The sequence below is a fragment of the Euwallacea similis genome, chromosome 17 (genome assembly GCF_039881205.1).
Source record: "Euwallacea similis isolate ESF13 chromosome 17, ESF131.1, whole genome shotgun sequence".
In the NCBI taxonomy this organism is placed as follows: domain Eukaryota; kingdom Metazoa; phylum Arthropoda; class Insecta; order Coleoptera; family Curculionidae; genus Euwallacea; species Euwallacea similis.
This window is the reverse complement of record NC_089625.1, coordinates 869,209-884,759: the sequence shown is the minus strand read 5'-3', so window position 1 is coordinate 884,759 and position 15,551 is coordinate 869,209. Positions and strand designations below refer to the sequence as shown.

The window sequence follows — 15,551 nt, the reverse complement described above, 5'->3', positions numbered from 1 at the left end:
ACTACTTCACCACTCGTGCTTTTAGCGCTCAAAAAAAAAGGAGAAATGTTAACGGTCTAAAGATAATGATGTCGCATTTTTCATGAAAAGGTTAATAAATCGTAGAAGTGGAATCAAATCCAGAACACAAACTAATCGCCAAATGTAGTGGGACAGCCAAAAAATGCATTAATTTTGATTACTGTAACTTCGAGATTTCTGCACTGACGTACGATTTTCTGCGAACGGTGAGAGCGTCGTTGGGTATTTTTCTTTCTTGTCTGTATTTCTAAAAAATTTCAAATTTTTAACCAATAATTTCAAAAATCTGACAGACACTCAGATTTCTCCAAAGAATTTTTTCAATTCTGTGGGAACTGTTGAGCCTATAATACCTCAGAATATCATTGAGAAATTATTGATTTATTGCGTTTTCTTTTAAATTGTAAATTTTAAAACTAAACAATAAGACACCCAATCTCAACTTCAAGAAAAGACCATTTATAATAATTAAAATGGTTAATAAATTTAAAAAATAATTAACATATCATTGAATCTATCTTCAAATTTTCTAAGTAGGAACCTATCTATTTTTGAAATATTTTAATAACTTTAACAAGTCTTTTAGATTTATCACGGCACATTTAACGGAATGTCAAATAAATATAGATATTTATTAGATTTTAGTGAGGCCTTTAAAGTTAAAAAGGAATGCGTCGTTGGACAGAGAATAGAAAGACTTACAAAAATAAATTTTAAAAACTCCAGATCCGTATTTAAAAAAAAAGGTAATATTGATAAGTTGAATGAAACCAATAATAATTTGGTAATACTGTGATGGTATTTCAAGCTTGTATCAACAGAAAAACGTCAAGTACGCCACTAAATTCTAACTAAAAATTTCTCAAAAACTGCTAGTTGAACTTTTTTCTATCATCTATAATAATCAAGATGCAGTGCTACGTCTATATAAATAGATTTAAAAAAAAAACACCCTATATCCCAAAAACGAATTCACTTAGCCGTAGAACAATGATATGTGTAAGCTTCATTGCTCCACTTATTATCATTTTGCCAATACCCCTTAAGTCTGTCGAAAAAGCGCCGCCTCGTACAGTGGTACAATGCTTTTTCTACTGCTTCCCATGCCCGAAAACATCAAGAGAATAAGAACTATATTGACCATTTGATCATAAAATTGTTGAATCTAATTAATTAATTATACCAATCTCCAGGGATGATGGTTGATTTGTTCACGTTTCAAATCCTGAAGTATCACAGATAACACACACATTATGGCGTGATTGTCATGGATATTTGTCTTTAAACTATGCCCTATAATAGCTAACAGCTGATCACTGTTACGTATTATTCTGCACACACACTTACCATGCAATGCTGGTTTTCTGTTTAGACTATACTTACGCTATTATACTTTCTATTTAGTATAAGAGTAGAAAAAGAAGTTCTAGTAAATCACGCAAACGCACCTTCTATCTGGTGAAAGATCGATCTGTGAAAAGTTTTGATAGTCATATCAAAAACGTGAACCAATGGCAATATCAGATTAGAAGTTGCAGCCAAAATTTAGAACAGGCATTGTTGAAGCAACTTGTATGTATACTATAATGGAAAATAAATTTGGTTGTTTGTGTGAATGTTTTTTTCTTCGAGATAGAATAGCACATATGTTAATGTAATAAATTCTGAACGTGTCCAGCATACATTTGCGGTTAAAATATTGTCAGCACGTAAAGAAAATATATATAAGTAAGCAACACAATATAACAAACTTGCAGTGACATAGAACTACATTTCACTACTATGCAGCTTTGTCGAATATCCTAGTTCGGCCCATTAGGTGCGCCGAATATGCGATATTCAAGAAAGAAAATAGTTATTCGGTACATTACTCAAATGTATTTCCAAATAGCTACAAAAACTCATTGAAATCATTTAAAGCTCTAGGAATACCGAGTTAAAACGTCGAACTTCCACACTGACGCATTTTTTAAAGGTCACTCCGAACGTCACAGACAGCTTAACAATTGCTTAAATCGTTCTTAAAAGAATATCCTTGAGTACTATTGGACGTTTTCAAAAATTTGTTAAATTTATCGTAAAATTATAAACTTGCTTTTACAAAACTGTAGTAGCAATTGGAAATAGACATTTGCTATCTAAAAGTGTATTACACAGGAAAATGTCCATGAACAGACACCATATAAACCTTTACTAAATAGAGTATAGTATACACAATGCTCATATTTAGCATAATTAAAATACAGCACCTAAAATAACAACGAATTTATTTACTTAAATAAATATATAGATACCACTTGATTACTCGAAATTTTTTTATACAATTATTATTGTTAGTGCATACACATGATATATCTCTCTTTCTCTTTAACATAAATTAAAAAAAAAAACAAAGAAATAATATATCAAGTTACATATTATAAATTTTGAAAGTGACAACTCTTTAGTCATCTAAAGCTCCACTGAAAACTAGATCGATGGCAGCTTGAACATCGCCTGCCGCAGCTGTCAAAGCCCTTAAATTTCTTCCCTCGTCGTTCAGACCAAGCTCCCTCATTTGGCGCAATTGTGAGGTATACCTATGTGAAGAATATGAACAAAAATATATTACAAATCATCGTGCAATATTCAAAAACAGAAAAATTTTCAAACACAACCTTATCGCAATAATTTCATAATTTTTATTTATATTTAAGGACAAAATGAAATAGTTAAATTCGTGCAAGAAATTCCACTTTTATAAAATATTTAGTTATTACTGTCATAAGGCCGACAATAGATATTTTAAGTCTCAAAGAAAACTTAAACATAAACCTTATTCTGGATGCTCCGCTTGCCCATTAAGATCGCCATCGCGTTTACCTCTTATGGAGGAATGTTACTTTACGTATGTTCACGTCATAGGTAAATACTAATGTGACTCCAAAATATTCCGCTCTGTGTATATAAACTGCGAAAATAGAGGAAAAAGAACCTGAAAACAGTCAAGAGAACTGTTTTGCAATTTGTGAATCACCAATCCAAATTCCTTACTGCATTTAATTTCATGATAAGTCATATAAACACGTAGTATCGGTATGAAAGAATAAGAGAACATTATGTTTACATCAAATTTCACATTTAAGGAAAATTTTGATCTTTGTCTATCCCTAAGAATTGGCATTACTGACATTGACTGATAAAGAATTAACGACTATACTTAGTACACACAGTGCTTATAGCTTCATTCTTAAGCTAAAATTATACAATATGTGCAAACGTTAAACCAGTAGGGTTTTGCCTAGTTCACATCTAAATATAGCGTGAAAGAGGTTTATAATAAAAGAATACCAATAATGAAATGTTATTTTAAAAATATCTTGTAAAATACAGGCGAGAAAAAATAAAAACGATTTTGCAAATTTCCGTTTTTTTTGGATAGTTCTAAAACTACCATAAATTTCCTTGCTCTATAAGACACATTTTATTAAGTGGCTAATTACGTAACCTTGCCTCAATTTAACTGACTCTTATATATTACGGTTTTAAGACTGGATTGAAGAGTCTGAAATTTTGACCATACTATACAGAGTAAAGGTCGTCCATGGCACTACGTAGATCCTCATTAAAAAATCGTAAATAATATAAAAAAGTTCTTGGTTGTTGTTGATTCGATTGGTAACTTTCAAGATAATAGCTGGGTTCGGTAGTCAACTGTTATACAACAATAAAATCTATATAACCGGTAACATCGCATGCAACGTCCCTGGCGAAAATACTGTAGGTCATGTGTACCGTTTTCCGAAAACATCTAACCTGCCATTGACCATGAATCCCCCTGTACATTGTCTGTTCGTTAATAGTTTATTTGGTGTTTTCATATATAGCGATTACAATTAGCATTAACACTGACGAGGTGTTTTATCAATATCACTGCATGTTAACTCAGTTTTAATGTTGACCAGTATTATTAAGTAACTTAAAAATTCCGTTAACTAGAAAATACTATTTTCCAGAGTCGTAAAACTTTGAGAATCGTTGAGGATAATAAACATTAGCACGAGGGAACTTAAAGGAAAGTTTCCCTTGAAACTATGTTTATCGATCAAATTAGTCATGAAATTTGTTACGATAAATAGAGTTTGGAAATAAACTCGTGTTATGTTCATTGGTACTACAACTCCTTAGATCTTCCAATTCACGTGTTAAATGAATTGTCAGTCCCTCATAAAATTAAATCTAGAATTGCGCCCAGTCTCCATTTTAAAAGCTATAACTGTGTGTACGAATAAGACAGGAGCTTCCAATGCTAAACAATTGTATAAAAGATACAGTGATAAGAGCAAAATAAGGATCTTACATTACCTTGAATTATTGCTGGCAGGAGTCAATGCCTGCTGCAACATTTCAGTAGTAATCCTAGACACAGGTGCAGCTGAAGCTGCTGCCAACGCGTCTGCCAACTGAGCAGCTGTGATAGCTCCCGATGAAGGCCCGTCTCCCTCCATCTCTTCATCATCATCAGAGAGCGCATCCAATGAATATGAATGCCCAGATGGGGGCGATGTTTGAAGAGCTGAACTAGCGCTAGCGACTGTAGTTTTATGAAACTCCGTAATTATATATCGAGCTGCGAACAGTATCAACGGATTCTTTTCTGCAACCTATTAAAAACATATTCCAGATCCACAGTTTTAGTAGCTGTTTATTATTAACTCATAGTTAATAAACTTACTGTCCAACACGCTTTGGGATCTTCCAATTGGCTAAGAAGATCAGGTTTCGACACAAATGCAATGGCAATTGGATCAGATCGAAGCCCTGGCACTGCAAGAATGACTTTATCTAAGTCTTCAGGACTCTCTAAGCGCTAAGACAATACAAATTAAAACTTTCCAATCTTTCTTTCAAATTAAAAACCTTACATGTAAAGTGGTTCTAAATGAGGGAGATAACTTAAAGCTCCTATAATTGCTAACAAACTCCTGAATGGTGGATTCAGTTATTTTGGTGAGCTCAGGTTTGCTAGGCTGGCTATGGATCAAGCTTTCAATCACATGGATAGTTACACCTGAAGTTACTCCATAACTTGTAAGTGGCTTGGAGGCTTGTAGAAGATGCCCACAGAATGTCAATTCTGGAAATAAAAGAAATTGTGCCATTCGCTTAGGTACAAATAATTAAAATAGAACTTTCTCATGTTTTATATGTTAGTTACTTATATAATTAAGACATATTTCAAACAAGCATAGGTATTATAAGTTTATTTTATTTGCATTTCAAAATTTTTAACCAAAATACATAACACAAGCCATGTGATTATCATGATTATGCTAATTTATTAGGTGATCGTAGATCATATACCAATTTTTTTACCACTTTAAAGCATATGTCACATTTGATGTTCCAATTTGATCTTGAAAAACCAAGATAATAATGTAAAAGCAATTTTACCATAACTCAAACAATTTGAAACATACAATAGTGGAAATTGTAAATAGTAACATATTTCAAAAACACTTGAAAACCAAAATAAGGTATGCTAAATGAAATATTAATAGGATTTAAAGGCAAATCCAAAAATGTGATGAAGTGAGATTGATGAAGTTAGATGTTCTAAATGAAAAAATAAGAAAGCTTGTGTTAAATGTGTTAAAAAAGATGCAAATGTCATTTGAAATTTTTTTAAACACATTTGGAAAACTGACAGAAAATCTTAAAACTTTGGTATTCAACATTCTATTCTATTCTAAATAGTATGATATTAGGTTGTGTAGTATGAAATGAGTAGAATTGAATTGAAACTTTAGTCATTTGTTTTCATATTAAATGTTTTTATTGTCAATCGAAATATGCACCACCATTATCAATACACTTCTGCCATTTAACGGGAAGTTCATTGATTCCTCTGTTGTAAAAGCCTGCAGGCTGGGAGTCGATAAACTCTTGGAAGGCAGCTTTGACAGCCTCGTCGGAGTTGAATATTTTCCCTACCAAGAAGTTATCAAAATTTTGAAAGAAGTGGTAATCAGTGGGTGCTAAGTCGGATGAATACGGTGGATGATGAAGAGTTTCCAATTCCAACTCCTGTAGCTTGGCCAAGGTGACTTGTGCGGTGTGTGGCCGAGCGTTGTCATACAACAATAGCGGTGCGTTTCGATTGACTAATCTTGGCTGCTTAACCATCAGTTGCCTCATCATTTCGGTCAGTTGTCGGCAGTAGACATCAGCCGTAATCGATTCACCAGGTTTCATGAAGCTGTGATGGATGACACCTGCGTTGGACCACCAAACGGACACCATAAGCTTCTTTTGATGAAGATTTTTTTTCGCACAATGTTTTGGTGGTTCATCTTGATCCAACCACTGCGATGAACGTCTGGTATTGTCATATAGGATCCATTTCTCATCACAAGTAACAATCCGATTCAAAAATGGATCGTTATTATACCGGCACAACAAAGAAACACAAGCTCTTTTAATATTAAAAAAATTTCCAATAGTTCCAGACATACCCGGAAAATTTTTTTTTCCATTTTTATTTTGTTTTAGCTTTATCATCTTTATTTATTTTCTTACCAAAATCATTGGAAGCATCTGCTCCCAACTCCTTGATCACATAGGGCATCAGGACCTCAACTTTTGCATCAAAATCCAAGTCATCCACTCTAACTCTATTCAGTTTTTCTTCACTCCATATGCCTAAAAATATACTTAAAGCCATTTCTTGTACTTGAAAGTATAAATTATATTCCTGAAATTTTTTTAGTATTGTACGTAAACGTTCTTTGTTCGGTAGCTCAGTTTCATTAATTTTACATTTGTTTGTATTTTATTTGAACATTGGAGATTAGAGGTTAGGTGTCAATTGTCAATATTGTCATAGTAAACATAATATGTTTAGTACTCCTAGTTTAAAGTACTTCTAAACACGGAACACGTTGTCCATGATCAAAAGAAAGCAATAAAAAGCTCTTACTGAAATGTAATGCTCTTGTATGAGTTATTTTAAATTGAGATTTAGGTTAAGATGGGTCCCACTTTTAAGTATTTTCCGCTATACATGTATATGACAGCAGTCTCATAGAATAGCACCCATGATGCAGGTTCCCATACTTGCCAATGTTTTTCCTTATGTGCTCTAATCACTCTTTGGAGTGGGGTTTCAATTGGAGAGACCCTATGACAAAATCGAAACATTACTTATGTCTTTACATTGTCAAATGTCAAAAGGCCAACGGAATTTTTGTTCATAATTTTTTGAATTATTAACAAATTCTATGAAATCATGAGAAAATCACGATCATCCTCAAATATTCCTCAACTTGAATCCCTACAAAACAGAAATGTCGAATCCAGAAGCAGGGAACGGATAAGATCAGTTTCTCGGTAAGTAACTATAAGTTTAATGTCTTTTTTTCAAATAACGTCTTTATAGAGGATGATTGAAATTTTATTCGAAAAACTTTGTGGACAACAGGTGATAGAACTCACAACAATAAAAAGAACGGTTCATTTGAACTTATGTGATTTAAAGCTGTGTTGTCCAAACACAGGGTATTAAGCTCTCAAAATTTGTTTTGTTTATAGTTCCTATTGTTTTTAAAATATTTTAGTTAATCTGTGTCGGTTATGCTGGTGCTTTGACCTGTGCAGATATTAAGATAATAACAACTTTCAATACTTATTTCTTAATTGATATATTATCATTACAGATTTTGTCAGCATTAATACTAGATAAATGTTAGTTTAGAGTATAGTTACGATTTCGGCATTATTTGTGATTCTAAGTAATTCAAGCTAATCTTAAAGAAATAAAGTATCTTCAAAATTCTCCCCATTACTCTGATATTCTAGATCTTGGCTGTAAACATAATCTGAACTAAGCACTTTCCACTATTTTATATTTTAGTATTTGTGAAAGTGGTACTCCCTAAAATATGTCTCTTGTTATACTCTATGAAATGAATCTCTAAATGTCTCTCATCTTATCTGACAACATGTGATAGGACCTTGAAATATTATTATGTAAAGAACCTTTTAGAATATTAAAGGAAGTTTGTCTCTCATACTTTTATATTAATAAACCGCAATATGACTGTGAACAACTTACTGCTAGTCATTTATTACTTGCTTATAGTACCTAATCATTAACAACTAGAAATTGACTTTTTATAGTAACAGTCGAGAGCCAAGTTCGGACGGTCTCATGACGCCTATGGCACAGTTAAAAGTGCCAAATTGGGGCAGTGATAGAAAGTACTCAAATCAGAAAGTTCCTCGAGTATTATGGACACCTTCTGTTACCCCGTCCTACAGTACTAGTTCTAAAAAGAGAAGTGTCTCACTAAGCAGTTTTGGTTCAAGAGTAAGTTAAACTGATTTTTCTGTGAACTAACTATTAACATGTTTTAACATATACGAAATTAATAATTAATGATCTGCTAACGCTAAAATTTTCAATTGTTTTTAGTTTAACATCCAATTCTATTATTATCTAACTTATTATTGTTGTTCTACTTGATGCTTATTGATGTCTAGGTTCTAGTCATGGTTTCGTCATTATCACTGGTTTTGAATCTTTGAAATACACAACTCACATACTTCCAGCAATACTCTCATCACGGGCGAGCTGCATTCACGCGCCGCTGTCAAACTTATCTTTTAAATTGGAATTCTAAATTATTGTCTTTATGTTAAATCCAAAAATTAGATTTTCTTCAAGAGTCATGATGGGTACCTGCACTCGACAGTATTGGTTATGGTTCAACTGTTTTCATGTTATTAGAATGATGATGTAACAACATAATATGCAGTGAAATGTGGTCACTAGTTTGAGCACGGTCTAGTGACAGTACAATATCTTGTAATATTTTGAGGAACTGTTGCAATGCCTGGACAACTTTTATTCTACTTGGGTGCGGCAATTCTAGTAACCTCATTGGTTGGCACTATTACACAATTGCCCTTATTCACTGCAATATGTATATTATCTCTATTATAATTATTACATCTATAACACTATATGGTGTTTTATCCATTCTCTCATACATATGAAAGGTCTGTCTGGTGTCTAGCACTGGCATGACCTCTGCATATCTCTTGTAGTTCAAATTTGAAATACATATTTCTAGAAAAGTCCATATCAAATGACCTCCAAAACCAATTCTAAATCTACAGGATTATATTTTTTGAGAATTCAGGCCTCCTGTTTCCGCGCCAAACTTTGTTTAAGTGCACTACTGACATTCACTATCAAAAATTTTGAATTCGTCGTTTATAAACTTTCATCGCGTATGTGTATTAAGTACATAACAACTGCCATTAGAACAGTCTGTTCGTAATTCGTATTAACGGTGTCAGGCTTTTACACTGCATATACGCTCACCGAAATCCATTATTATGAGAAGTGCATTCAGATCATGTAATTTCATCAAATATTTAAAAAATTGAATGAGTTGCAAAGAAAATACAAAAGAAAAGTACTTGAACTTCTTGTATTTCAAATAATCCTTTTTTTCCAAAATTATCTTATTTTGCGGTTTGCTGTCACTCCTGACGCAGACTGGAACTGAAACACGTATTATATAGGGTAGCTCGTTTTGATTAGAATGCAGTGCTTGAATCGATACGGAAAAATACGATGCAAGGACTGGCATATTATTTTGAAGGCCCTTTTTGCAAAACTGTTATATTAAGAAGATCCCAAAAATGCAACATTTTATAGGATGTTTCATTTAAAATAAAGAAGTTTATTTGAAGTTAAGCAAAAATCTCTTTAATAAACCTTAAAGGCGTTCAAGGCCATATTTATAAGAATATCACGTTATATTTTCAGATGTCAACCAATACATGCAAATCCCCAGGTGAAAAAGTTATATTCACTAATGATAAAAAATGGGTTGCCAATCAGTTTTCCAAAGTAAGCCAACTACAAAAAAAAAATAGCTACAGAAATAATTCTTTCTTCTCCATTGGATTTTTTCAGATTCAAGAATTTATACTCACCAGTGGACTATTTAATCCAGAACTAGCGGGCAAAATAAAACCACCAACCATGGGTACTTTCGTAGAACTTGTCTCCAAATTATTAGATAGAATCATTAAAACGCCTCCAATTAATGTACAAAATTGCGCGGAAGTAATGCTGAATACTCTTAGATTATTGAAATATCCAGCTCAGTTGACTGCATCTACACTCAAGACTGGTATGATTGATTTTTCTTAATTGATTCATATTATCCCTAATTAAGTGATTGATATTTGTAAATTGGAAGAAAATTCTTAATTATCATTGAAATGTTGACCGAATCTAATTTTCAAGATTCGATAATATAATTGTTTATTAGTGAATACTACTCATGGCTGGCCCCATTTTGTGGCCATAATATTTTGGCTTATTGGCCGCGCGGAACTGAGTCAAGTATATGAGACGTTCATGATGCAGTTGGAGCCATCAGAAAAAATGACCTTTAATATGCGTTATGCCCTGATAGATTTCTTCAATAAGTATAGTACTATCATTGCTCGCTCGGTAAGTTGGGAATTGATTGGTTTTACTTCCTTTCCAGTGCAATTTTTTATCCATCCACAATATTATCGTGGTGTTTTTTTTTGTTATTTTAGCCAGAAGGCTCTAAAGAATTATTGCTTCAAGAAGAAAAAGAATTTTACGCAAACATTCTTGAAATAACTGGCTGCGATTGTGAATTGATTAAAAAGGTGAGCACGTCATTCAAAGAACAAAAAGTTAAATTCGATGAAGTCAACGCTTTACTAGAAGGTATCGTGGCCGAAAATGCAAAGATTGGAGCCCAAAATGCTGAGAGACAGGGTGTTATTGAAAAATATAAGGTATGGTTAAGTAAATTTTATCCAATTATTAACACCTCATACATATTCTGTAGGAAACTAAAGGTAACCATGAATTGGAAGTTAAGAAGGAACTTCAGCAATTACAGAATATGTATATTGCATATATTAAAACAAAGGAGAGGCTAAGTTTGTCAATCAATGATTTGCAGGATTGTATTGCAAAACAACCGTTTAAGGTAAGTTTGAATCATAAAAAAGGACTCACTCTAGAAAATAAATCAGCCCAGGCTTTCATATTAATTTGAGAGGTCTAACTATAACTCTTGCTACAAACGTTTTACTTAAAAACTTAGATCTCAATATAATTGTAAATAGTTCAGAGTTTGGATGTTAACGACATTCACTTCCAGTCTAACCATCACCAACTTTTTTATTTTAAATAGAAACCCTTTTTTTTCCTATTATTTTAAAAAAATATTAACTTGTCATACATCATTGGAAAGGAAATCTAAAAACAAAGAAAGAAAAAAATATTTTTGTTCAAAGTAAAGAAGTTTTTAACATGTCTTATTAGACCAGATATTAACTTTGCAATTTTAATAGGTCTAACTTTTATAACAGAAACATTCAATGGAAAAATTCTTATTTTTTAGCCTTATTTACGAATAGAAAGAAGTCCTCAACCAACAAACAATCAAAAATCACCCTATTAATAACTAATATTTTTAAGTAAAATTGTGTTTTAGTCAAACGATAAAATCAACTTATTGAATAAAATTAAGGAACAAGAAAGAGTAATCAAACGAAAGGAACAATCACAAAAAGAATATACGTCGGTTCGAAATGACTTGGATATAGATCTAGGGAATCTGCATATAAAGGTACTTGAGTGCAGATGCAGATATTTTAACCTGAAACGTGGAAAACGGTGCAATATTGTAGGTCGAAAAACAAGTTGATAATTGGAATATGGCCATTACAAAATGCTTCTTGCCGGAACTTAAAGTCTTGCGGCTTAGGGAGAAAGGTTTTGTGTCTAAACAATTTTTGGCGGTAAATAAATAATCTTGAAATTGGTTTGGAAATACAGTCGTGTCGTCGTAGGAAATTGAGGCAAACCACAAAACAAATGTTGCATTGCTAGAAAAATTGCTTAAGGAATTCCGAGAGGGCCGAGACGTTCTCGAACTGTTGAAACAAGAAAAAAAATCTCTCCAAGAAAGAGGCAATTCAACGAGTTTGTTACGTCAAAAGCTGAATGACCAGAAGGCGGAAATCGAATCAATAAAGGCAAAAAATAAGCTATTACTTGCCGATATTGAAGAATGCAAGAAACATCACAAAGAAAAACTTGAAGCTTCAGTGCAAAATAAAGAAGCTGAAATCCGCAAACAGAAGGAAATTATTGATGAGTTAAAATTAACGTAGGTACCAAGGACATATTGACTGGTAAATCGGAATTTAAGTAGAAAATTTCGTACATTTTTTAGGCACCATAATCTTTTGGATAAATTTGACAAAAATTCTAAATATTATGTCGCCTTTTGTCTGGAGACGCATAACCAGATAATACAGGATGTTAAAAAAATAGAGGTAAGCTAATTTGATGATTATAAAACTAACTTTTGAAAACAGAAAATATTCGTAAAAACTCGTTTTTTGTAGTAAGTCCGTTTTAAGCATTGAAAATCTGCATTAAAAGTATGAGACGATGTTCAATCTTATTTAGTAATAATGACTTTGATTTTTTCCAAAATTTATTTTTCCAAGTACTTTCAAATTTGAAAATATTTTAATCGAGTGTCCCCCGATGACTTTTGTATTCCAACAATTTTTTCTAATTATGATTTTTCCATGACAAAAAAAGTAAATTTTCCAAGGATTAAAACGATGTATTCCTAGCGGTAATGCATCATTTTTAGTATTTCGCAAAATAGAAATTTTATTTAAAAGTTCATCGACGATTTCAACGATATTCCAATAATAAATCAAGCGATGTGATTATCTAGAAGTCTAATTCAAAGTTCAATGCAAATCAATTAATAAATTTAATAATAAATTTTCAATAAAATGTAATAAATTTTCTGTAAAACGAACCTTTTATTTCAGGAAAATATGTACGTTATGTTGCAAAGGAAAAAGAAATCCGTTACAGAATTAAAACAGAACGTTATGGAATCTGCCGAACGTTTAGTTCGTCTTCGCGAGACTTACGCTAAGTTAGTCGACCATTAAGTTACCTACTTTTGTTTATTTTTAATTGCAAAGTAAATTTATTTTTCTACCCGAATGAGTTGTTTCAAATTCTTACTTGCACTTATTGGAATCCACAAATATATTTAAAAAAAAAACAAACTGAACACTGTGTGATACTTTTATTTACAAATATTTCATACAAAATATAAATAAATCGTTTGAATGCAGAGCGAATTAATTCTTTGCAAACACATAGTACATTACAGCTTATAATCTTACAAGTGACGGGTTTTTGTTATCACAAACGTATAAAATTACCTGTGCTAAGTAGGTGGCAAAAAGGTTGGTGATTTCACATTGCAAAGATAACAGGCAAAATATATGAACATTTGTGAGAGGTATTTGCAGCGATTGCCCTTTTAAAAAGGGTTTAGAGACGGCATGTATCTCGTATTGACGTTTTTAGTTTGATAAAGTAATAATTTTAACAAGAAGTTTCAAATTTCTTTGTATATTATCAGTTCTTTAAGTTTCCAAATTCTTAGAAAGTATCTAAATACTTTTTTAGTGGAATGTGTCTGTGCAGTCCTAAATTATTGAAAATTGTCTGAAACACCGTATCCCTACCTAACCTTTTGGAAAAATCAGAATTTTTAATCCAAAATTTTGTATACATTTAGACGGTAGATAAGGAAATCATATACCGTATCGTATATACATAATAGTATATAAGTGATACTTAGTGGCTCTTATTGACTACTGAAAGATTAAAATATTTTAAAATAACCCCATTTTTATTTTATATTTTTAGGTTCTCTATTAAGTTGTAAGTTCAAAAGTGAATGTGTACCATGTTCAAGAATTAAATGTAGGTATCTCGTTAGTCTTAAAATATTTATTTTTTACCTATCCACCTCTCTTTAACACCCAATGAATAGATATGCAAAAAATCGGCAATCAAATTTATAAGAGTAACAGGTTTATTTAATAAGTAGAGAGGACATATACCTGTCTTTAGTTATTTTTACATTATATGCACTTTTCAAGAAGAAATTGCTATTTATTTTTAGTTAGGAATAGTATTGTTTTATCCAGCGAGTAGTATTCTGGACGACGAGCGAGCGAAGTCCTATAATATGACACGAGATACCCAAAAGAGCATTTAGAAGAATACTGTTTTTACCACCTATTTTGGAAACAATAGTTTCATTCTCGTTCTTATTACAATAGCAAAAATATAGTAACAAAATAATAATTCCTATGAAACCACTGTTTCCTAAGCAATCGATAAAGAACCATAGTGATTACTGTCTTTGAAAATAGATTTTAAATTGCAGTAGCCCATTATGGCCGACTATAAAAACAAATTCCGATTGTGATGAATTTGATAATAAAGGAGTTATGGAGTACTAGACAAAATTAACGCATTGTTTAAATCACAGTATTTTTTTATTACAAGAGGACTTTAAATCTCATTTGATATTTAATGAAATTGTTATAAAAGGGTTTATTATTTCAAGATAACAATTCTCGATTTTATTAATTTATTTCCTATTGAAAATTCTCTAAATTAGGTATAATAAGTATTAAGTAATAAGTTCTCAAATTTGGGAAGAATATATTCCCCGGTGATGATGTAAGATCATCTGATATTCACGGTTATGCTCGTATAGTATCTAAAATAGCACAAAACATTATCGCTCCCTCTTCCCCAATTAGAGAATTTACAAGCAAAAAGTGCACTGGAAAATATAAAAGCTTTTAATTTAGGCCACAGAGCAGCAAAGAGAAATAAATTAGTAGATTCTCTCATTGTTTTCCATTGTCTGTATATGATCCCTATAAAAATGTTTGTTAACGTTAAATGGTTGTAGACTGCAACTCCTTTAAATAGATAATTTTTGGCACATTACAACATGCCCAATTACGTGTAGCTCCAATAAAAATTATTTTGCATGAAACAACACAAAATAGAATTATCAAACAAAATAGTATCAGATAGTAAAGGAATTAAAGTTTAGCTGTAGTAGGGGGTTATTACTAAAGAAATTTTGTTCAGGTTACATTAAAAAACGGTGGGAATCTATTGTTTACTTTCATGCTACGGATAGTCGAAAACAATTGGAGTAGATTTGATATCTTGAGATATAAGTTATTTGTTAGTCAAGTCAGAATTTGTAATCGATCATTCTCAAACGCGGATACGGTGGTCAGTATTGTATCATTCAGATTTTTATGTCAGAAGTTAGCTTTCTGGGAGAATTTGTCACTTTATTACTTGTGGAATTTAATTCAAAAAAAGCCGCCTGCTCAAAATTCCAATGATTTATCAAATACCAATAAGACTTCATTATAATCGGGTCAAGAAAGTGGAGTCAAAAGCCCAGTAAGCGACTTTTTCTAATAACATCGAAGTCTAAATACTCTCAGTATTGGAACGTTGGTGCTATCAGCAAGTCAAGTAAACTTGAACATTCCCAATAGAAGAATAAAAGTGAAAGTAACAATTTTAGAGCAATAGGCCATGAATTCCAATTTTT

At 31.9% G+C, this 15,551-nt stretch overlaps 2 protein-coding genes across 2 annotated transcripts; one reads left to right on the top strand and one right to left on the bottom strand.

The window, feature by feature from the left end:
- Positions 1 to 2,426: 2,426 nt before the first annotated feature.
- On the bottom strand, positions 2,427 to 6,837 carry LOC136414254 (ubiquitin-like protein 7). Its single transcript, XM_066398160.1, has 5 exons — positions 6,580 to 6,837; positions 4,926 to 5,137; positions 4,736 to 4,870; positions 4,366 to 4,664; positions 2,427 to 2,600 (listed from the first exon to the last, which is right to left on the bottom strand). Exons 1-5 carry the CDS (start codon positions 6,722 to 6,724, stop codon positions 2,465 to 2,467), a joined length of 927 nt encoding a protein of 308 aa, XP_066254257.1. The 5' UTR covers positions 6,725 to 6,837; the 3' UTR covers positions 2,427 to 2,464.
- A 387-nt stretch (positions 6,838 to 7,224) lies between these two features.
- Positions 7,225 to 13,105, top strand: LOC136414385 (uncharacterized). Its single transcript, XM_066398372.1, has 12 exons — positions 7,225 to 7,389; positions 8,179 to 8,368; positions 9,839 to 9,922; positions 9,989 to 10,208; positions 10,350 to 10,534; positions 10,627 to 10,854; positions 10,908 to 11,051; positions 11,562 to 11,696; positions 11,758 to 11,868; positions 11,920 to 12,239; positions 12,306 to 12,408; positions 12,925 to 13,105. The coding sequence occupies exons 1-12, from the start codon at positions 7,289 to 7,291 to the stop codon at positions 13,048 to 13,050; spliced, it is 1,947 nt and encodes a 648-aa protein (XP_066254469.1). The 5' UTR covers positions 7,225 to 7,288; the 3' UTR covers positions 13,051 to 13,105.
- The last annotated feature ends 2,446 nt before the right edge of the window (positions 13,106 to 15,551 follow it).